Source organism: Lonchura striata, chromosome 5, assembly GCF_050655825.1.
Source record: "Lonchura striata isolate lonStrDom1 chromosome 5, ASM5065582v1, whole genome shotgun sequence".
In the NCBI taxonomy this organism is placed as follows: Eukaryota; Metazoa; Chordata; class Aves; order Passeriformes; family Estrildidae; genus Lonchura; species Lonchura striata.
In genome coordinates, this window is record NC_140707.1 from 49,672,313 (window position 1) to 49,694,654 (window position 22,342).

At 35.7% G+C, this 22,342-nt stretch overlaps 1 protein-coding gene across 19 annotated transcripts in view; it reads left to right on the plus strand.

The window, feature by feature from the left end:
- MIPOL1 (mirror-image polydactyly 1) overlaps positions 1-22,342 on the plus strand; it is a 184,948-nt gene that overhangs the window by 23,689 nt on the left and 138,917 nt on the right. For 9 of the 19 annotated variants that reach the window (XM_085582128.1, XM_085582120.1, XM_085582119.1 and 6 more), the window contains exon 2: positions 6,804-6,883. In XM_085582128.1, the coding sequence (XP_085438254.1) occupies positions 6,865-6,883 (19 nt within the window). In that variant the 5' untranslated portion in view covers positions 6,804-6,864. Of the gene's footprint in view, positions 4,869-5,412; positions 5,548-6,803; positions 6,884-22,342 lie in introns of all 19 variants that reach the window. The other 10 variants (XM_085582118.1, XM_085582123.1, XM_085582125.1 and 7 more) reach the window with 6 other exon arrangements.

Genomic DNA, 22,342 nt, shown 5'->3' on the forward strand with positions numbered 1-22,342 from the left:
GACAACAGGTAGTTTAAAATGCAAATATTTGTTCCTATCTCTAAAGGCTATGGAAATTACAGTCTGGTTGTAAAATGTTTAGAAATGGAGATCTGGCTATGATAATATATATGAAAATATATATATTATATATTATTATATATATATATATATTATATATACTGAGTTTTAAGGCCAGTGAAGAGTTTACAACAAAACTGAAGGATGGGTAAATAAATGGCTGTTCACACCTGATGAAAGTATGTCATAGTTTCATTATGAGAATGAAAAGAATGTTAGTTAGAATGTCACAGAATAAAGCTGCTTCACAGAATGCACAGCAAGACGAGAAAAGCTGTGAAAAAAGGGAAGGCAGTCTTTGACAAGATTCTCTACAGTTTTCTTTGCATTTCAAAGAGGTGGTGAGCAGAGGGGAAAGTAAAAGGCATGTATTGTCAAAGAGAAGACAAAACTAAGGAAAAAGAAAAGAGTTGGAGGACAAAAGACAGCTAAAACTGGGGAACAAGACAACAGAATAGGCTGAAGATTGTTTAGTAAATAAAATGCAAATGAAGATTTTTAATGTAAAAATGAGAATATATGAGAGGGCAGAAGAGATAGGGGGCTGTTGGTGAACTAATATGCACATAAACATTTCCTGATGCACAGAGAGAGAATTGACCCTTGAAGACGCTTAGTTCAAGTTAGGGAGAAAAAATAAAGAGGAAAGTACCTGTCCTTTATCCAACTAAGTTTAATTTAGGAATAGGTGAAACCTATTATAAACCAGTTGGTTTCATGCATTTTTATGTCTCCTCTTGTGCCTTTGTCAAAAGCATGACAAAGACAATAAGTGCTCTTTGGCTTACACTATGCCATCATTAAAAGCACCAGATGCCATTTTTGTAGTGACAATATGAAGAAATTGCTGCAGCAACAGAGGAAAATTATCTGCCCCCTGTTTCTTCATGTCTTTTTTCATTTATAAAGGTTAGTTGAAACCAACTGCATATGTCTTATCTCCTTTTGGATCAAGAATCAGTAGGGAAGAAAAGTCAGGGATAACAGCTTCACTCTGCTCTCTGGGAAGATGTTTTTATCAAGTTTCCAGATAATGAAGTTAATTCTATTAACCAAACTCTTGAAGTCTTTTTAGCAATGTGAGATTCTATAAATTTGAAATAATACTCATGCTACATTCATCCATTTTTAAGGTTAATCCACGTGTCTATATTTTATATTCTTTTTAAAAGAAATAGAATATTTTGCATGTACTACTTGTATTTAAAAGCATATGTAAGTAATACAATACAATAAGTATCTCCTCTGTAATCAAAGTATGTTTTATTTCACAACTTTTAAGTATCTAACAGATGAGTATTATTACACTTGTAAAAAATACTTGAATTAGCTATCTCTATTATCCTTTGACTAGTGTTTTTATAACTGTCCAAAACTAGTTAACTTACTTTGAGTTGCTTAGATTTCTGATACGCCATAAAGTTTCCTAAGATAGGGAGCAAATGTGACTCTTTTTAGAGGAGTGTGTCATTTAGTCAAGACTTGACATCCACCTGGGCTAAGAAAACTGACTGTTTGTTCCCTGGGGAAAATGCTTTGAGAAGGTAACTGGTTTTTATGTAGAGTACCCTCCTAAGTTAGTTTTTTAGTTTAGTGTGCCCCGAGGCAAAACGTTTCAGGATATTTTAGAAGATTCTGACAATCTAATTAATCTTATGGGAATAATGCTAAAATTCATTCTCTTCATAAACGTTATGGTATTTCATCCCTGTACTGTCAATGGCAACTGTTAACTGAATCTCTAAGGGAGACAAAAACAGATGTAGTGCTGTTTCAAGGAGTAGTGGAACTTGGTCTATTGTCCCACCAGAGGTGAGGCAGCTGGGATAGCCCTCTGTGTGGAAAAACTCTTCCAGGACTGGAGGATTTTTTGTGAAGAATGGGTGAATTTGGTCACGAGCAGCAAACATTTGCACCCTGTCACAGCAGCTAAGGCCATGATTCAGTGGTTGACTTCAAATTCTCCCAAGGCAAGACCAAGGAATGGGGGTTTGCAGTCACTGGGTCTCCATACAGAGTGGTCCCAGCAGTCTTTCTGTTCCTGAGGAGGGGACTCGGTAGCTGAACTCCAGCGCAGAAGATGGACTTCTCAGTCCTGCCCAGGGAGAGAATGCACTGGCGCTGGTGCTGCTCTGGTGCTTTTGTGGGGTGGGAGTTACCTTGGGGAGCTCCTTTGTATGGTGTCTGTTATTCTGCAGACACTCAAGACGTTGGGGTTTTTGCCTCAGAGAGAGGAAATACTGCTACAGCTATAATAAAAGACATTTGGAACTGCACTGTATGCTTTCTATCTTGCAGATATATGTTACTTTTGTATACCTCTTGTTTTTATTCTTCTGAAGTGCTTGTGTTGATGATTAATTAGAACCAGGATTGGTATGCTATCCTTTTAAATAAGCTGTTATTTTGTTTAGATTTTTTTTTTTCTCCGAAAATCCATTCATATTCTACGGTACTGAAAGGCAAAGTATTTTAATGGTGTTTTTCCAGAATATTTTCCAGAAAGGGTTAGCACTATATTAAAAAGTGAAGGCAGTGCAGTGAGCTTAATTTTCCATTTTTGTCATGGATGTAAATAATTCAAATATATAAGCATGGAAAGAAGTTGACAGTTTGAAACTGGGACTGCATGAGTCTTCTAGGATAATATTAGCATCTCCTGTGTGTTTCAATTTGATATTCTTAAGAAAGAGGTTGGTTTTCCAAAAGTATGAACCATTTAATAGTTATGCTGTTTTTCACCGGGCTCCTGTGGTAAACTAGAATGTTCATGTATTTCATGTGTATGCTTATGTAATTAAGCATCCACTAATTTCTTTATCTTTGGAAAATACTTCTCCAAATCAGCACTCCATGTATGAAGATTTAAGATTATATCATCTGTTTGTTTAAGGTAAGCATTAGGACAGGTATTATTATATTATAATAGATTCTTAATCCTTTGTCTGTGAAGTGTTGATGTTTTCATTAGAGTTAAAATATGTTGCATGTGTACAGAAAGCCTGAAATCTCAATATGTGGTTCTATCAATTTTAATTATTTGAATCATTAGAACAGCTAATTTTTTGCTTAAAGGTACACCAATGTACCATTGAATCTGTTTTTTAAGGTTTTTTCCAGTTTAATGTCTGAATCCAAATTCATAAAGAGTTGGAAAAATGAGATGTCTGAGCTATAGGATTCACAGGGATTTTATATGAAGCCTATTTAATCAGGATAACACTGTTATTAATATTCATAAAGTCAGCTGGAACACAAATGACAGACTATGGAGCCTAAAATTTTTTACTTGTGAATTTATTAAAAGCAGCTTAAAAAATTAATGGAATTTAAGTAAAGTTGACGAAAATTAAAATCTTATGTTAGCAGAAAAAATCTATATTAGAACTTTGTCTAAGACCATCTTGCATTGATATCTTTGACAGATTTCATTGGTACTTAAAGAAGAAAGATGCATGAATGGTCATTTAAAAGGATTTAAACACATTGGCACATTAATTTTTACATGAATAATAAGTAGTTTCCAAAAGCAATTAACTTACAATGTACAAGATTTGAATAGAAAAATAGGACTGTGACATCAAAGGGCAAAGCAAATGTGCAGTACATTTTAAACTTTTAATAATATGACTTCTTAAAATAAATTTTTTCTTTTCCACAGTAGGTAAAGTAACACCAAAGGTATTTGTGTAAAGCTTGGGTTTGTTTTGAAATATACCAAGATCTAGAAAAAATAAATATTTTTATGCTGAAGTGCTGTTGGTAAAGAACAGTTTTAAGGCTTTTACATTGATCAAGTGCTTCTGAATCAGCTTTCCTACAGTTTCTCTGTGTGGAAAACAGATACATAGTGTGTGATTTTTCTCCCATGCTGCTATATGCAGCATTTGAAAGGATTTCTTATTTCTGTAGATGACAAAACAGTTAGGTCTTAGTGTTCTTTCATTACTGTACTTAACTATTAATTTCATGTGACTGTTGCATTTTATATTCAACTGATAGGGACATTTTCTTTTTTATTTTCACTTTCTTTCATGTCCTAGTAGTTTTGCACTAGCACAAGGTGGATAAATAAATAGTGAATAAGGAAATTAGATTTAAAATTACCTCTAGCATTTGTGTTATGGTTTCATTTTGTATTTCCATTTTTTTCTTGGTCTGCCAGTACACTTTATTTTAATCCCCAGCTTTAATTTCCTCTCATTATTACACAAATTGATTATTAGCAGATTGTCTTCAAATGAAAGTAAGCATTTATAATAATTGTATTCAATTTTTCTCATGATTCCTTGTGTGAAAACCTTAATGGCCACTTCTTATTATTTTTGAAATGCTGACTTTTAACACTCACTGAATAATGATGGTTCAATAAGTTTTGGTTCTAAAAATACCTTATATTCAAGGTACCTTCTGTAAAGGTAAATCTTGAAGGACAAGGAAGTGTTGTGCACAAGTCAGCTACCTATTGCAGTGTTTGTGTTCAGAGCAACCAGTTTAAATACTCAGTGCCTGGAATATTTTGTTGTTCTGTATCCTGACTTTTTTTTTTTTTAATTAGTTAATCGGCACACCCTAGGGAACCCCAAAAATCTTCGCGTTTTACTTTGATTGGTAGATGACCTTAATCTGATATCAACTATTTTTTTTTATTTTCTCTATGTTTAAACCAGAAAATTCCTTTTAGTCGACAGAACCTGTTTCACCTTTGAAGGCAAAGTCTGTAAAATGAGCCTCTTGACTTCAGTCATAAATTTTTCCTGTGCCATAGTCTATTATTTCCGGGAGAGGGCAGCATTTTCCTATATCAGGTACAGGAAGGCACATGCCCTGCTTAGACTGTCAATGTTTCTTGTAATTACTCCCAGTATATTTGTTGCTTGCTTATGAATTAACTTGCATTTATGGAACTAAATCATTCCAATCATTTAATTACACCTGAGGAGCTGAACTATAATTGCTTGCTTCCAGCTAGGATCTGATATGGCTTGAGCAGTATTAATTTGGTGTTTACTTTTCTGAGTGCTAAAAGCATTAAAATGATTGTGCAATGGGATTACATTTTACTAATTGCTGGCATTCATTAGCTGGGTAAATGGCGAGGAAGAATGACTGTATATTGTGGAGGGATAAAATTATGGTTTTAAATAGTATATTACTAGACACATTAAGGCCCTAAGACATGTTTTAAAATACTCCAGAGGTTATTAAATACCATATTTTCTTCATGTCTTGCTATATGAATATCTTATTAAAATACTGCAATTATTATGAACCTTTTTGTGCAATATGTAGGGAAATGGCTTCATTGACAGAAATCTATTTCTTGATATTAATAACCCTCTATATTTTCAGCTAATCCAAAAGTAAATGAGGAACTTAGGAAAAGATTGCCAACTTCAAATCAACACAGTTACATAGAATTGAAGAAGAAGCTTACAGCTTAATTTGAGGGATTCTTTTAAGGGACTCAGTGTTCTGTGATATGAGGTGAACTTTTTATTTTTCGTTAAGACCTAAGCACATCAAGTCCTATGCATTTTTTTATCATGCAGATTTATAGTCAACAACAAATATGAGATAAATATGTATTTCTTGAGTGTTTGTTGTACATGTTAGTGTTGAATCTTAAGTGTTTGTACAATTAAATTTTTTTGCAATTTTAAATATAAAAATTAAATAATTGCTTTTTTAGTGTTGTATGCCAAAATAATTTCTCCTGCTGCTTTATTATTTAGCGTATGTGTCTTGGTATAATTTGGTTGAATTGTAAAATATGTACTTAATTTTTTATTTTAATCTCTTACATTTTTCAGCACAATGACAACTGTCTGAATGTTTTCATAATCTAGTCACTGTATCTTCAAAACACATGTATCTTTTTAATAAATGTAAAAAATGTAAAACAAAATGTTGGGAGGGAAAACATACCAAATAAGCACAATGCATAGTTAAGGATAAAAATTGTCCTATGTACAATATTTTCTTAAAAGGTGCTTGAGTAAGTAATATAATTTGTGGTAAGCTTACTATGTTACCAAGATTACAAACTTATTTAGCTGTCCTTGCAATACAGAGTATAACTGAATTTTTAACACGTAAGAGAGTATATATTTTAACACCCAAAATGATGCCTGATAGACATAACATTTTACTGTAAGTCCTATTGAGGGTTACTTCTTGAAGATCTTATATGAAATATTGCAACTATGTAATTAACTGAAGCAATATGCATGCAAATTTTGGAATTTATTAATAATTTAACTGTTCAGAAAGAACTTCAAATTCAGAGTTGGAGTGGACATAGATCACTTTGCCTGTATTTTATCTAGGAAATTAAAGGAAGAGAAAGAATGCTGTGAAGTGAAGCCACTATCTGTAATAACTGCCAAAGTGAGCAGTCTTGTTGTCTGTAGCAGGACTGCTCGGTGTGATTTGGGCTGTGCTCAGTAATGTGTACTTCCAAGACCAGACTCTAGAAGAAAAAACCAAACTAATAAGTATTTCAACAAAGACATCACATGCAACAGAAAGCTGAACAAAACAATTATAAAAATTAGATGAGTGAAGAAAAATATTTTGCTGAGAAATATACATTTTCACTGACTTTTAAAGTATGCAGACTTCATTGTGATGCTATAAATATTTAAAATACTTTGTTTTGTAAATTTTCTGTCAAATGATGGCAAAGTATAGGTGTATTATATTATTTCAAGTTTATTTATCTAGAGTTTATTTTGTTTTAGCTCTGAAACCTTCAAGCAAAAACTGGACTCGGTGCCAGATCAAACAAGTTCAGAGGAACAAATGGAGAACTGGTCAAAAGGTAGGGACTTAAAAGATATTAATAAGAAACCTTAGGTGTTATACCAGTGCTAGGCAGTGACTGGAGTGTGTTTGTTCTTGCTGATATATGACTGACTGTGGAAGAAAAGAAAAAAAAAAAAAACCACAACCACATACTGTCCCTTGAAAGAACTTGGAGTAACAAGAGAGCAGCTATGTGAATATAAAGCTTCATCTTTATTTTCTGGATTATTGAAAATGTTTTTGTATAACTTTCAGAAGACTTGTTTAAATTCCTAGTCTGTACATTGCACTTTACTTTCCAACCTTTTTTTTTAGTTGTTAGCAATAAATCTGAAAATCTGTCCTAAAGTAATTTTCATGGCTATTCACATCTGGCTTGGGTATGATTAAGCCATCTACTAATACTAATGAGTTTCTCATTAGTAGTTCAAGTGAATTTAGACAGTAAAGAAAGGCTTGGAGATATAGTGGGCTTGGTTAACTTAGAGCTTCCCCAGCTGATGGAGTTTTCATCTTCATCAGGATGCAAGTATCTTTTTGTATTTTTAGTTGGTTGACCAGACATAATTGTTCTCAGATACATTCTTCCATGTTTCATGACAGAAACCTAAGAGGTAAAAGAGCCCCACTAAATTTGAGAGTACATTACATGACTGGCTGACTGACTTTGTAGAAGAGAATTTTCAGAAGTAGTTTGTGATTAGATTGTGACATGTAGAAGAAAAAAAGGGAAAGACATAAAAAAGACACCCTGACTTTAGGGTGGATTTTCGCTAGTAAGTGAATATGTGTAGGTTAAAAAACACAAAATGGAATAGTTGTGTCCACATCAAAATTTCTCTCTATATCAGAGCCTCATAGCTTCTTGCACACTTCCTTTTTTTTTTTTGAGTTTTATACTATATATTCTCTTTCAAATAATAATAAATGTCAAGTTTCTCCTGGAGAGTTTGCTTAGAAGAGAGAAAAACATGCTTCATTTTGTAGATGATGCTTTTCATATGTAAAGGAATTTCTGCCTATATAATTCTGTAAAATAAACTACTTAAAAACACATTTTAATTTATCGAATTTTGAGCTGTTATTGGGTGAAGTTCAAAAGTTTTTTAATCATATATTCTGTAAACAAAAATAATCATGATGGTTTAAGTTAGTGGAGAATTGTATTCTGATAATACAAACATGTAATGGCTTAATCAGGTTTAGTATTTTCAAACCTTTAGGGGTCAGCATACCCTAAGAATGGTTCAAAAGGTTAAGTTTTCCAAAGTAGGCAAATGAAACTCATTCTCTGTGAAATATTTTCTCTCTAATTGCAAGAAACTATGCTCTGCTATTGCTCAGAGATATTTTAAAAACTGAGTAGGTACTGAGTTTCAGTTACTCAGTGGTTTACTGAGTTAATGTATTATTTTTCTGATGCATTAAGTCAATATTTTGTGCTGTTTTTCTTTCAAGCTAACACTTTATGTATCCAATAGAAATTTTTATATAAACAAAAGTAAAATTTATACACCTTTCTTTAGCAGAATCGTTAATAAGTCATGTAATTCTTTGTGGCTTTGCTCCTGGGAAAGTTAGAAAATGGGACTATGGGTAAATCTGTCATACTGGTGTGGATGAGAATTTTTTTTCTCAGAATGTAACTTGGGTATTAACAGCTAAATTACATTCACTTATAAAGATAATAGGTCAGTTTCAGCAACATAATGTTCAATATGTGTGATTAGTAGATATTTTAGTGCATTTTCTCATTGTATTACTTAAGCACAGCAACCTCTCATTTTCTGTGTAAATGTATGTGTTGAGGAGTGTACTATTTTGTGTCCTGCTTGCTCTGTCATCTTCGTATATTTGCTTTGTACAGTTGGTACTGCACTCTATTTAGATTTTCCTTTATTATAACTTTGAAGTTTAAAAGCTGGGTTTAGAATAACATTGTAATGATTTATTCACATTTTTAATAGCATACTGAAATATTGGAGATTACATTATTTGTCAACAAATAAGGATGGTAAAGCAAATATAAGATTAAATTTATCTGACTAGATGAAAATTCAGTCAAGCAATGAGAATTTAAAAAAATAGAAAAAACAGATACAGAGAAGTGTTAGGTTTATGGCAGTTATGTGGGATAATGTGTAACCTGTTAATCAATGTTATAAAATAAAATACTTGAAAGGAAGGTAGTGTTTAAGAGGAGTGTATCTGAAGTGTTTGATAGGTGAGATTTTCTTTTTAACTTTCCGAGTTGTTTAGAGTATAGTATGCCTGTGTGGGTTGAAGAATTTGTCATTGTTTCTTTCTATTAGGAAGAATATTTTGTGTTTGTATCTAGTTTAAATGTACTCTTTCTCTTGTTTTTAAGAGAAGGTTAATGCCTTTTTTCATTTCCTTCTAAGGATACTTGAGAGAATGTATCAGGAACATTGGCAGCAGACCAGTGAGGCCTGTGCCACTTAGAAATGAAAAATATTCAGGATCCAAGCTAGACAGCCTAGAATAGTATTAAATTATGAAAATAAACTTGTATTGGCAAATAGGTGCATATCTTTACATTGCAGTGATGGTGGGTGTGGGAAGCACATTGCATTGGGGTAGAGTTGTCACTTCAGTAGGGTTTCCATGCATGATGTGAACTATGAAAACATTAATACTGTGAAAACACAAGAGGGAACCTGAAACTGGGTGGTTTTTCTTCTTATATATATGTTTAGGGCTCAATATGGCAGTTCTCCAGAAGCGTTACCAGGATTGGAAAGTGGCGAGTGTGCAAATGCTGGAGTTAAATTTGTCTTATTTGACTCATGTACCATATTTAATTAGGTGCAGCTATACTTCTGTATTATATAGTCTTTAACTATTGTAATGTTTTGGCTTATGTCATATTTATAAGCATCCATGCTTTAAAGACATGACAGAAATTAGGAGAAGTTTTAGAATTTTAAGTACTGTTTGGGCTGTTTTGACAACAAAATTAGAGTTTTACTGACTCCAGAAGTAAAATCATTGTATAATTTTTATTTGTAAATTCCTAAGACAAGTTAATAGATTGATTTTTTTAATGGCAAAGTTGTTTGTTTTTTAAAAGGTGGTTATTATGTTTTTCAAGCATAGAAATAAATATTTATATATTGCTAAGCCATTGCTTGAAGCATATATTAAAATGTAACTCAGTGAACCAATTTCACTTCTCAGAATTTGATGGCAACTTTAGTTATGATCTATATAGGCACTTTCCATATATCTTCAAAAGAATGCTTGCAGCTTGTAAATATACTTCAAAATTGCATGTCTGGAAGCTAGTTCAGAGGAGACTAGCTTTAAAGAGCTGTGATAATTTGGATTGGAACAGAACTGCAGAATCAGCTTGTGCAGGAAAATTGGAGGTGTTTTATCTGGGGTGTTTTACATTCATGGTAATGGAGAAAATGTAGTCACATGCAATGTTTAGGTAAAACTAATCATCTTTTTGTGTAACTTTGATTATCTTATTAGAAGTAGAAAACTCTTCTAGTTGTGTAATGGTTTTAATGTACTTTTTTGTAGATTTGTTTTTGCAATATTAATTACAAGGACTTTTTTGTCTGGAATTTCTATTGTGTGAGTTTGACACACACAAAGATGAATGGGTAAAGAAAGCCTTGAGAGTAATATGGTGTTGTAAATGCTCTAGTTGGGTAAAAAGGCAGCTAATTGTAAAGGTGCTGCTGCCCATTTCACCAGAAAGTACCCAATGCAGCTGTAAACACTCTAAAGCAAATCAAAAGTCCCTCTTTCAAGGCTGTAACAGAAGCAAAAGTAAGCATACTTGTCATAGTGAAGTCTCTTTCTTCTTTTACATGCCTCAACAGGAGTTACCGTGAGCCTGTTCTCCCTCTCCTACCATTTTTTAACAACAAAGTGCTGTTTTTTGGAAAAGAAAGAAGGCCTGAATATTACAAGGGTGGTTTGTATGCAGAAAAATCTATGTGATATCCAGAGGCAGTGTCCTCTACACCCATGTGGCTCAGCTGATCAGTGTCTTCCACATATGCTGTGCTTTCAGCATCAAACTTACTGTGTGCTGTCAGATCCCCTTGCAAAGTGCCAAGTGTAGTTGCAGGTTTCTCTGAATGATGTAAAAGGCTGAAAAGAGGCTGAGAGGATGAACTTCCATGAGTAAAACCTAGGAAAGTCCCTAGTAACTGTAGAGCAGCATTAAGTGTAGAAGATGAAGATAACCTTTTCCATGGTAGAAGAAGGAATAGTGTGGTGTAACTTAGGAGATAAGAATGCGCTAATGATAACTGAAAAGTCATCCAATACTGCTTGGTCTTTCTTGTAAATATAATCATCTCTTCATGCATATAAATTCTCATCTATTCTTTTTGCATTCTATTTCTTTCCTTGTCCATTTTGAGTGGTAGAATACAGCACATTTTTGGCCAGACTGCATGCAGAACAACTCATCAGAAGTACAACTAGATATCCAGTACTTGCCTTACTTACTGCAGGGTAGTGAATATGATTTTGTTGAACCCTTTATGGTACACTCAAAATGTGTAGGGCCTTATCTACACTGAGGGCTGCAAGCACTAAGGATGGGGGGAATGCACACCTTGATGTATTGCACTTTTGAATCTTAAGTGTATAAAGTATGAGTGCAGCTAACTTCAGAATGTCTTGAAATGTACTTCAGAGAGAACAGCACTTACTACCACAGTAATTTTTAAGTAGTGCTTCAGAAGGAGCTTTAGAAGACCTTGCACAAGTGCAAGAGGAATTTGGTTATTTTCTTCTTCAGAAACCTTCACTACTTCTATTTTTATAACAGGTAGAATGATACTTAAGTTCAGAGCAAAAATATTTTAAAATTATTATGAAAAGGTTCTTTACTTCTAAAGCTGTAGTTCCCTGGGATTTTGTTTAGAACTCTTAATTCAGCAAAGCTTTAATTGTTTGTGTGTGGTAGGGGAGGTTGAGTACATTTGGATAAGAGAATTTTCACTATAATTAATGGGCATGGGGAAACATGACCCTGCCTAGATAAAAGGGAGTTCTGGATCATTAAGATTTAGATAATGGAAAGGGGTTATATGTGAAAAGCAATTGTCTGATATGACAATAGCAAAAGACAAATGGGGTGGGAGGGTTTACTTTGTTTTTAGTTGGTTTAGAAAACATAAACACAGCATGCTTAGTAAAACTCCAGCAGACACTATGTTTGGAAATTATGTAATGACTCCATATAGTCTGTAATGATATCCTGAAACCCTGTATTTAAACTAACCTGAATTACAATGAGAGATAAACAGAATATTTACCCATCCCTTATGAGCTGCTGCTGATATGTAAATTTATTCTTCTACTTTGCACAAATATACTTTTGAGCTACTGCTTAAACACTTCAAGGTCCTTAGCCAAACAGTTTTAATGATGCCTCCAGTATTATGAAAGTGTGACATTTGATGAATGCCGTGTATAGTTGTGATATCAGGGAAAGTGTAAACAAAAAACGCACATCAAGTCATCGTGCAACACCTAGATAATTTATAATTTTACTGTTTATATCCATCTTGACATTTTTTATCTGCCAAAGGCAGGTTTCATTTGGAATCTTAATCTGAGATTTATTTGGTGGATCTGGAAATCATAGCTAGAGTTCCCACAGGAAATGGTCCATCTACCAACAGATTAAATGGCAGTCCTGCAGTTGTTAAGGGAGCTCTGCATTTAACACACATGCATACTCATTCAGTCAGCACTGTGGAGAAAAATTAAAGTAGTAACCCAGGTTTAGGAACAATGTAGCTAAAAAGTCCCATATTTGCTGAATGACAAAGGGTTATATAGCAGCATTTCATTTTATTATTCGTGCTTGAATTTCTTGTTTGCTTTGTTGAGTCTGCTGACGAATACTAATAAATGCCTGCAACAATCCAGACGAGAGATGCCTGGCAACAAAGCTATGCGGTGGACCTCCCTGATCTTCTCCAGTTCACAACCTGACCTTTTGAAAAATTGGCTGGGCTAAGCTGCAGAATTTGGGTGTAATGGTTATTGTTAACTCCAGCTTTAGGCTTTATTAATTTGTGTGATCAAGACTTACCTATACTTCAAAGTTTCTTAAGACCAAACACAATCATCCATCCATTAGAACTAACATTGTGTTTCAGTGAATCCCACTTACTATCTGCCTAGAGATTCTGCTGTTTTGATGCATTCGGAATATAAAAATGCTTTTTCAACTGTGAGACCAGTCCAATGAAAATCTGGTGTCTTCTCAGAGACTAATATTTTAAAATAACAATATGTTAATGAATTGCAAACGGAGAGTGGAATGCCAAAGGAAATGTCTGGTATTTACACATTAATAAATGCATCACGATTAACTGCAGTGAATACCAATATAATGATTTGCCACATATTTTAAAGACTGAGTAGCATTTTTCTATTTTAAATATTCAACAGTTTGTACACAATTGCTGTTTAGCTGCAGAAGAGGAGGACAAAAGACTTAGTGAGAGAGTCAGGCAAAAGAACATCATTACTAAAATAATCAGAATCCTTGGAGAATTGTAAAAAATTGTCTTTGTCAGAATAACTCCCAACTGTTCTTAATCTTTTTCTCAATTTATTTCTTTATGAAGGGTGTTGCCAGGGTTCCACACAAGTACAGGTGAATACAGAAGCATTCAAAATAACACAGATGTCCCTCAACTTATGTTGCTAAAACAGAATTCACTGTTCTCTTTAAGGAATAAAAAAAACCCTGGACCATTAAACTTCTGATTTTTGTCCATATTTTAGCAGACAAAATATTTTCAAGTCTCTTCTTTTTTTTGTGTATTTATGTGTTATGAGATACAGAGCAAGCAAAAGCATTAATGCATAACATAGTTTTGGTTATTCTTGTTGCATTTTCAGATAACTTTCTCAACAAAGTTGCAATAAGATTATGTTGTTCTCATTGTTCAGCTTTTTGAACAACTTAAATGCTTAGCTGCAGTCAGAGATCAAGTATTTGAATTGCATTATTGTGTTCACCTGACTGACTTCTAAAGCAGTTTTAATTGTTTGGAATTTCTTTGCATTAGAATGATACTTAATATAATTTTAAAAAGGTAATTTCCTTTATTCTGCCTAATATTGAAATTACAGGAAGTTTATTTATATTGTACATAGAACATCTGTCTTCCAGTATACAAATACTGTAACCTAATCTGTCATGTGAATTACAATTATCAAAATTAAAAGGTGTGAAAAGATACTATTTTAGTTACTTACAATTAATAATAATTTTTAGCGTGTAAATGTTAATTAGCCATTCATAAGTGAAAGTTATATTTTTTTCTTTAAGTACAGTAGATGTTAGTTTCTAAAACATCTCTGACAGAAAAGAGTAGAATTTGACACCTCAGCAGGAGAAAAAAGCAGGGAGGGCCATTAGGGAGGTAGCACAGGCTCTAAGATGCAGTGTGGATCCAGAGCCTTCGACTTCTGCTGTTTTTCCTTCTGTTATGGTGTCATGGTATATGAATGATATTCTCCAGTTCAGCACTTCCACTAAAATCTCATGCAGCTCCTCCCACACCCCTTCAACTGGAGCCGCAAAAGGTAAAGATCACAGGTTCAGAGAAAGCAAATCACTGGGAACAGCAATGAGATGAGAAAATGAACAGTAACAGCAAAATACTAATGACAGGGGGTATAGGAAAAGAAACAATTCAGGAGAAAAATAGACAACACAGCACACTCAATAATAGACCACCTTTTCCCCCCCAATAATGGTCAGTACTGGATGGCTCCCTCCAACACATTTTTTGGAACAGAAGGCACCTTGTCTTCCCAGAAAAGAGTCCTCATGAGGTGAGGTGTTATAGAATAATGTCTGTGTCCTAGTCATGTTCCTTCCTGGCTACTACAAGAATTAACGCTGTCATTGCTGGAACCTGGACATTTTCCACCTGATAATCCAAAATTTTTGCCTTCAGGTCTGTTAGTGATGGTTCCCAAAATCCCTGGGCAATTGAGGTTTCCTATTCAAGCCCACTCAGGACTGTTGACACACAAAGAAGAGAGTGTGCTGAGACATCAGGAAAGGTATTAATCTGTCTAATTTCTTCTGTCTCTAGCAGTTATCCCAAAAGCCCAGTGATGCTCTTTTGGGTCCTTGAAATACCCTCTCCTGATGTAATAGGGATCAGGTAGTTATCTCTGGCCCTGCCTATTCCTTCTGTTCTGTGGGCCTTGTTTCCTCTCTATTCCTCGCTAAGCAAATTGATTTGGTCTTGGATTTCTTCTTCTATACAGGGGCAACTGCTATTGGCATTGGCTGTTTCCCTGGTTCACCTGCAATTTGAGAGGCCATGCTGCCTGTAGGTTTGCTTTCCTACTCCTCCCCTGGAGGGTGTTCTCTAGTATTGAACTGTGTCCAGTAAAGAGCAGCCAGGGCTCAGCACACTACAATAAATTGCTCCTCTCTGGGGTTGCCACAGCATTTTCCTTGCAGTGCAGCATTCTGTCAGGGGTGAAACCATTGGAGAAGAGAATTTTCCCAGAAACTGGCCCATTCTGTCCCATATTCTATGCCACTCATGACCATCCACCCTCAGGGTAGGTCTCTGAATGACCTCCTTAGAAATCTCTGTCCTGACTCTAAATACGGTTTAGATTGCACTGAGGAGAAGTAGCAAATTTAGCAACAAGAATATGCTTTCCTTAACATCCAGCAGGAATTAAACATTCTCAAAAGCTGTTTTAACAGGACTGAAGGAGGAAAAGGGGATGAAATGCTGGGGAAAGTCAACCCCCATGTTCTTCCCACAGACTGGGTATAATTGTCAATGGACCCCCCAGAGGAGCACTGAATACACATCCCAAATTACCTTCATTGTCCTTGATGTTATCATCTCATAAACTGATAACCCACAGTACAGCAACAAAGCAATCCTGAACCTTCTCCCTGCTCTGAAAAAGATCATCATGAGGAGCATATATGGGAATATATACATGGTTTTATACGTATATACACACCCATTTGAACAGCCCAAGCAACATTGTGACCACTGGCTCTGGACCTCATACAACAAATACTTAGATCAAATTTGTTCCTAACCCGCTCTGGGCAGATCTGTTGAATCTCAATCCTTCATGCCTCACACTGGGCTCCAATTATGGCTGTCTTGGTTTAGGAATGGTATTCTCCAATTAATTCTTCCATTAAAACCATGTGCCACTCCCTCTCCGCCCTCCAATTTGAGGCAGGAAAAACAAAGATCATGGGTTGAGATAAGAGCAATTTACTGGGTACAGCAATGAGATAAGAAACTGAACAGTAACAGGAACAATACTAATGATAAAGGGAATAAGAAAAGAAACTATTCATATAGAAACCACGCCCCCATTCCCCCATAACAGGCAATACCAGACAGCTCCCTCTGCCACGTTTTCATACCCAAAAGTAACTCCTTCTCCCTAGAAGAGTCCCTTTCCCCTGCCCCTGGCAATGACGTGAGTTGGTATAGAGTAACTTCTGTGTGCTGGCCATGTGCCCTCGTGTCTACTGCAAAAATAAAGCCTGTCTTGGCAGGAACCAGGACACATAGCTTGCTCAGTGACCTTAATGCAGTTACTTCATCACTCTGTGCCTTAGTCTCAATGGCTTTAAAATGACTATCACAGCACTTAGGCATCTCCTAAAAAATATCTGTGAGAGTTTCCATAAAAATGTTCTTTCCAAGACTTATTTCAATGCACATCTGTCTTGTGTATCTTAAAGTGAGAGGAGATACCCTATCTCAGAGATAAATCTAGAATCTTTATGAGTAAGAGTTACTTAAATGTAATTTGACAGTTGCCATTCTTTTGAGCTGAGCCATGATGCTCTCCACAGAGCCCATAGTCATGTATTGTTGGGGCACTGAATGTACAATGCATCTGTATTGTGATTTCCTCTTTGCTACTGCCAAAGGTTTGGCAGGTAATACATGGTAATTTGGCTGGGCAAAGCACATAAAAATGAAAGGAATTAGCTTTCTATTACAAATCTACTCTGAGCTCAGTCTTTGCTTGTTATCAGGTTCCTATGACTGCCATTCTTCCATGCTACAGAAGTGATTTTGTGAGATCTTAGAGTCCTACTGAATAATCTTGAATACTAAATAACTTGAAGCTTACTCAGTTTTCTTTAAACATTAGAAAAAGTGCATCATGAAGGGACAGCCATTTGCTCTTCGTTGCAGATTACTTGGTCTCAGTATACTACACTGCACTGAAGGGGCCTAAATAATTGCTAACATAAGTAAATTTGTAGTAAATCCAAAGACAATAAAGCTTCACTTTTTCATGTTGTTTGTTTTGGAGAAAGTGTATATTACAGACCTTTCATTTTTGTACTGACCTTTTATAATTGTTTTCCTGAAACAGGAATTACTTTCTTGAAAATTAGGTACAGCACCTTTTCTTGGGATTAACTGCAAAAAAATTTTTGTAGGTCATGGGAAAGATAAAACAGTGAGGAAATGAGTCAAAAGTAATGAACACCTTTGACATATGCATGTAAATCATGTATATGGCATCTATGTTAGCTCAAATATGAATGAAAAAGGAAAATACAGGTATTCTGAAAATGCATAAGACCTAAACCAACTCTTATCATTACTGCCAGACAATAGGATCAGATTTCTTCCACCAGACTCATTTTCTTTCTTTGCATATCTGTGCCTATAAAAACTTTGAATTTCAGTTCCTAGTCATTTTCAGGATTTATGCCTTTTAATCATTCAGTAAAGGGCAAACTGTTGAACAGTCAGAGTCTTTCACAGTTATTCTGTTTGGTAAAAGTTCCAGTAGTTAAGTAGCTGAGTGTATGAATGTTTGTCTTTTGACAAAATGGTTGACTCATCATTTTTCAGCTCAAAAAAGACTATTCAGCCATAGTACTAATTTCATTTGCATAGCTTGAAAAGTTAGTGGCCATCAGGCTAAGTTATTGGTCTTATTCTTTTAGGAAAAACATTAGATAATTTGAAAGTGAATATTAAAGAATAGCAGTTAGTCAAGTGGAAATGAAGGTGAAGTTCTAAAGGAATGCTTTAACATACATAGCTATCCCAGCAAGTGTTGTAGATGTGTGATCTGTAGTGGGGCAAGATCAAGTTCTTTAAAACCATAGGAAGTGTGTCCCATTATTCCAGTGGAAACAAGATCGTTTTGTATAGAGCCAGGGCTTGTTTGAAATTCAAAATGTTTGATATTATACAAAAAAAGCCCCCAGAGACATTGAAGTTTTGTTTTTATTTAGACTGAAAAGAAAAAATACGTGATTTCAGCCCAGACAGCCAACAGCATCCTGACTGCATCAAAATAAGTCTGGTCAGAAACTTGAGGAAAACTATTGCACCTTTTGACTCTGCCTCTGTGAGAGCCCATGTGAAGTAGCGCCTCCAGTCTGGGAGCCCAGCCCAAAAGAAGCGTGGGCCTGTTGCAAGAAATCGAGACTTGGCCAGGAGGATGATCAGAAGGCTGGACAACAAGTCCTGTGAGGACAAGGCTTGCAAGACTGAGAGAGCTGAGGTTTTTCAGCCTTGAGAAGAGAAGGCTCTGGGAAGACCTCACTGAGACCTTCCAGTATTTGAAGGAGACTCATAAAAAAAGAGGGAGAGCAACTTTTTACACAGGCAGAGAGTGATAGGACAAGGGGGAGCAGTGTCAAATTAAAAGAGGAGAGATTTAGGTAAGATATTTGGAGACATTCTTTACTCACAGAGTGGCGAGACATTGAAACAGGTTGTCTAGAGAATTTGTGAATGCTCTGTCCTAGGAAGTTTTCAAGGCTAGGCTGCATGGGGTCCTGGGCAACATGATCCCATGGGTGGCCTCCCTGCTTACAGCAGTTGAAGTTGCAACTAGATGATCTTTAGGGTTTTTTCCAACCCAAAACATTCTATGATTCCGTGATTAACAGGAGGAATTCTGGAGGATTTTATTAATTGAGGCTGAGTACAACAAATGCAACACTATGTTTTGTTCTACATTTTTTCAAATGTATTTAATCTGACAGTGTCACAGTGTCATAGCTCCTGAATTTTCAGTCATTTTTTCTCCTGCTTCCAGGGTATATATGGCTCATTCTCTTCCTTTCTGCTTTTGCTTTTTCCTATCATAATAGGATCCTTACTGCCATCCCGCTAGGGGTTCATTCATGCAGACTCATGCAGTCTTTTGCAGACAGATGAGAACATACTATGTCTGTGCCACAGACCAGCTTAAAACAAATACTAGTAAGCTATAGATAGCAAGCTGTAAGTACTATTACACTTCAAGCTCATTTGGTGCACCTGGATCTTCTAGTGTCCCCATATTTATCTGCAACCAGATCTGTAGACTGTGTGCGTGTTCCATTGGTTTTTGTTTGTTTTCCCTTACTCTTATTCCCTGCAAACCTCTGAGGTGATCAGTGCATTTTTGTAGGATGCTGAAAGACTATAGACAGGGGGAAGGGGGTGTCCACACAGCTTCTGCTGGATGATGGGACTGCTGAATATTCTGAGTGTATAACAAGGGATGCTATTGCCTCTTTAGTCAGTTGAATCTGTACCTTCTGTACACTTATCACTGTTGGTGTGGGATTGTCTAATGCTGTGCTTTCCCTCATTTCAGTGCTTATACCCACTTCTCAGAAGAAGCTGTGAGGAATAGTGGGTGCTTCTACAGTATGATGTGTTTAATAGTTTTACTTGACTTTTTAACCACTCCCAGCATAACAACACTGGATTCTATACTGCCTTTACTGTTTCAAGCCATGACAGCATTATCTTCCCCTTACATCCCTCACAATCAATTCCCAGATTTAATTCTAGTGTCTTCATATGCCTTCTTCTTAACATTTGCTTTTCTTTCCCGCAATGTGAACAAGCTATTCATTCAAGATAAATACATACAGAAGATCAGCTGTTCAGCTTCTCCCTATAGTGAAATATTAATCTGGGCTACTGAACTTGTACTGTTTTATATAGAAAAAAATGTTGTTTAGTATATTCAAGAACCAGAATCAGCAGTGGTGGTACCAGTTAATGAAATCTACATCATTTTTTCCAAAGCTTGCAAGGCTATTTTACCCTTTCTCTGATGTTCCCTGTGCAGCCTGATTATTGCAAATGCTACTTACTCCCCAGTGTGTGTCTGCAGCATTGGTAATTAGTGCACAATACGATTTGCAGGAGGCATGAGGAAAAAAGCACTAAAGTGCATTGATTAAAATTGCCACTTGGTTTAGCAACAAGACAAACTACCATGTACCAAAGCGTAAATTATTTGAAGTGGGGGTCATGGGCTATATAAAGAATAAAGTGGTTTAAAAATGAAATTAATCCTATGTCCATTGATCTGACAGTGTTCAAAATATCTTCCCTAAAGCATTCTACTGACAAATTTCATATGTTGATTAAAAAAAACCATTACACATTTATTAAATGAGTAAAATCCTCTCACCTTAATGCCCTTGGACAGAGTGCTTTCAGTTTTAGGTAGAAGAGGCTAACATCATCTTCTCTCTTACAAAGCCAGTGGAGAAAAAACAGATATCCTCTGTGTTTCACCTAGTATTTCCAAGAATGCCACTTAACAGTCTTCCTGTGATACTACTTAGTCTTATCCATATGCTTGAGGGAATTGACTCTAGATGAAAAGGTATCGTGCAAATGTATGTTGTCTAAAGAAGCGGCATTAGCATTAATAAATGCCAATACAGTTCAAGTACTATTCTAAATTCTCTTTTTTTCTTTAGCTGCAGTAATTTACAGTTAAAAACACATATCTTGACATGGCACAAGAATTTAGCAGAAGTGCAACTGTTAATGCAGATATTTACCTCATCATGAAGTCATGTTCACTTCTGGTTTTAAAAATAAAAATCTGCCTGCTGAACTGACCTGTCATCTAGAGACCTTTGCTTTTGTTTACAGCTCATATTCAGAATGTTATAGAAAGCCCGCTGATGGTCATCTGAGCCTCTTACTCCTTGCTGCTCTTCCGTGTAGGCATTAGTGATACTGTTGGGGTGGCCTGGGAAGTGTTGTATGTGATGGTATGGCTCTGGGTATGATGATCAAGAGTGTGGGAACCCAGGTGGTGTTTGCCTTGGCCCTTCTCCTAAGAGGGAGGGTCACAGAGGAGGGCTGAGTGAAGTAGATTATGCCTTCTTCAGAGAATTGGGAGAATCCTCATGTTCAAAGATCCAGTTCTCATGGGGTACTACAGTGATGTCAATGATCTTCTGGAAGGACAAGAGGGCTCAGGTGATCTGGAAGTTGCTGCGGACAACCTCTTGTTACAAATGATTGAGGTGCCAGCAAGGTGATTTCCAGTGGTCTCTGCCAACTTCACTGACCCTTCTGTGGTCTCTTTTAAGTCCTGGAATGAAAGGAGCAAATTAACAAAACAGAAACTATGAAGAAGAAAAACTTGCTTTCATGCTGAGGGAATAGAAGCAGCCTAAAACATCATCTAAACTTTTTGGCCCTCTGAAGTGAGATTTTTCTTCTCCAACTTTCATAGGGCTAAAGTAGAGTACCATGGTGCTAAACAAGGAGCAAAGATTCCTGGCAATACCATCACTGGTTATTTCAACATTGTGCTTGAATTCTTCCACAGAATGTGACACACTTCACTTGAGGCACTTCACATATATATATATATATATATATATATATATATATATATATATATATGTATATGTATATATATATAGCTTATAAAATAAGTGGATGCCCTAAAGAGGAGGAGGAGGAAAAGTTGTCATGGCAAGTGAAGCATTGCACCTCCTCTGCAGCATAATTTGCAACTGCATTTACACAGTCACTACATCTGAAACAGGAGAAGTGAACATGATATTTCATAGGAAGTTCTTTATAATATAAATAAAATGAGAAACAACTCCCTATAAAATGCTTTGCAAGTGTGGAAATTCAGACTAGATTAGTTCAGATAGTGCTTACTGGAAATGATTCAAAATTTTGCCCTTATGTATTGTCACTCCCAAATTGAGTCAGGTTCTTAGAGTATATTTGGTGGTTTTTTTAACATATGTTTATTTAGAGATCCCTGCTCCTTACTGTAAAGAGGAGTAAGAGATCAAATCCAGTTTTCAGATGTAGCAGCACTTCAGAGGAAATCTGCTCAAAAACCTTCAGGATTTCAAGCCAGTGGAAAAAGCGTGCACTTGTTCCAAGAATCAAGGTGGCTGTGGCCTTGTGTTCAATTTCTGCACTAGCTGTGAAATGACATGAGGAACATATTTCAATCACAGTACTGAAAGTAATATTATATTTATCAAAAATATTTTATGGTAATGGTCCCCACATGCTACGAAACAAAGATGCTGATGCTCTGTTGACTGTTGTTTTTCTAGCGTAAAGATCAGTGGTTGCACTTTACAGAAATGGTGGGAGTGGGTTCAAGTAAGTTTATGCTGAAGTGGATGCAGAGAATA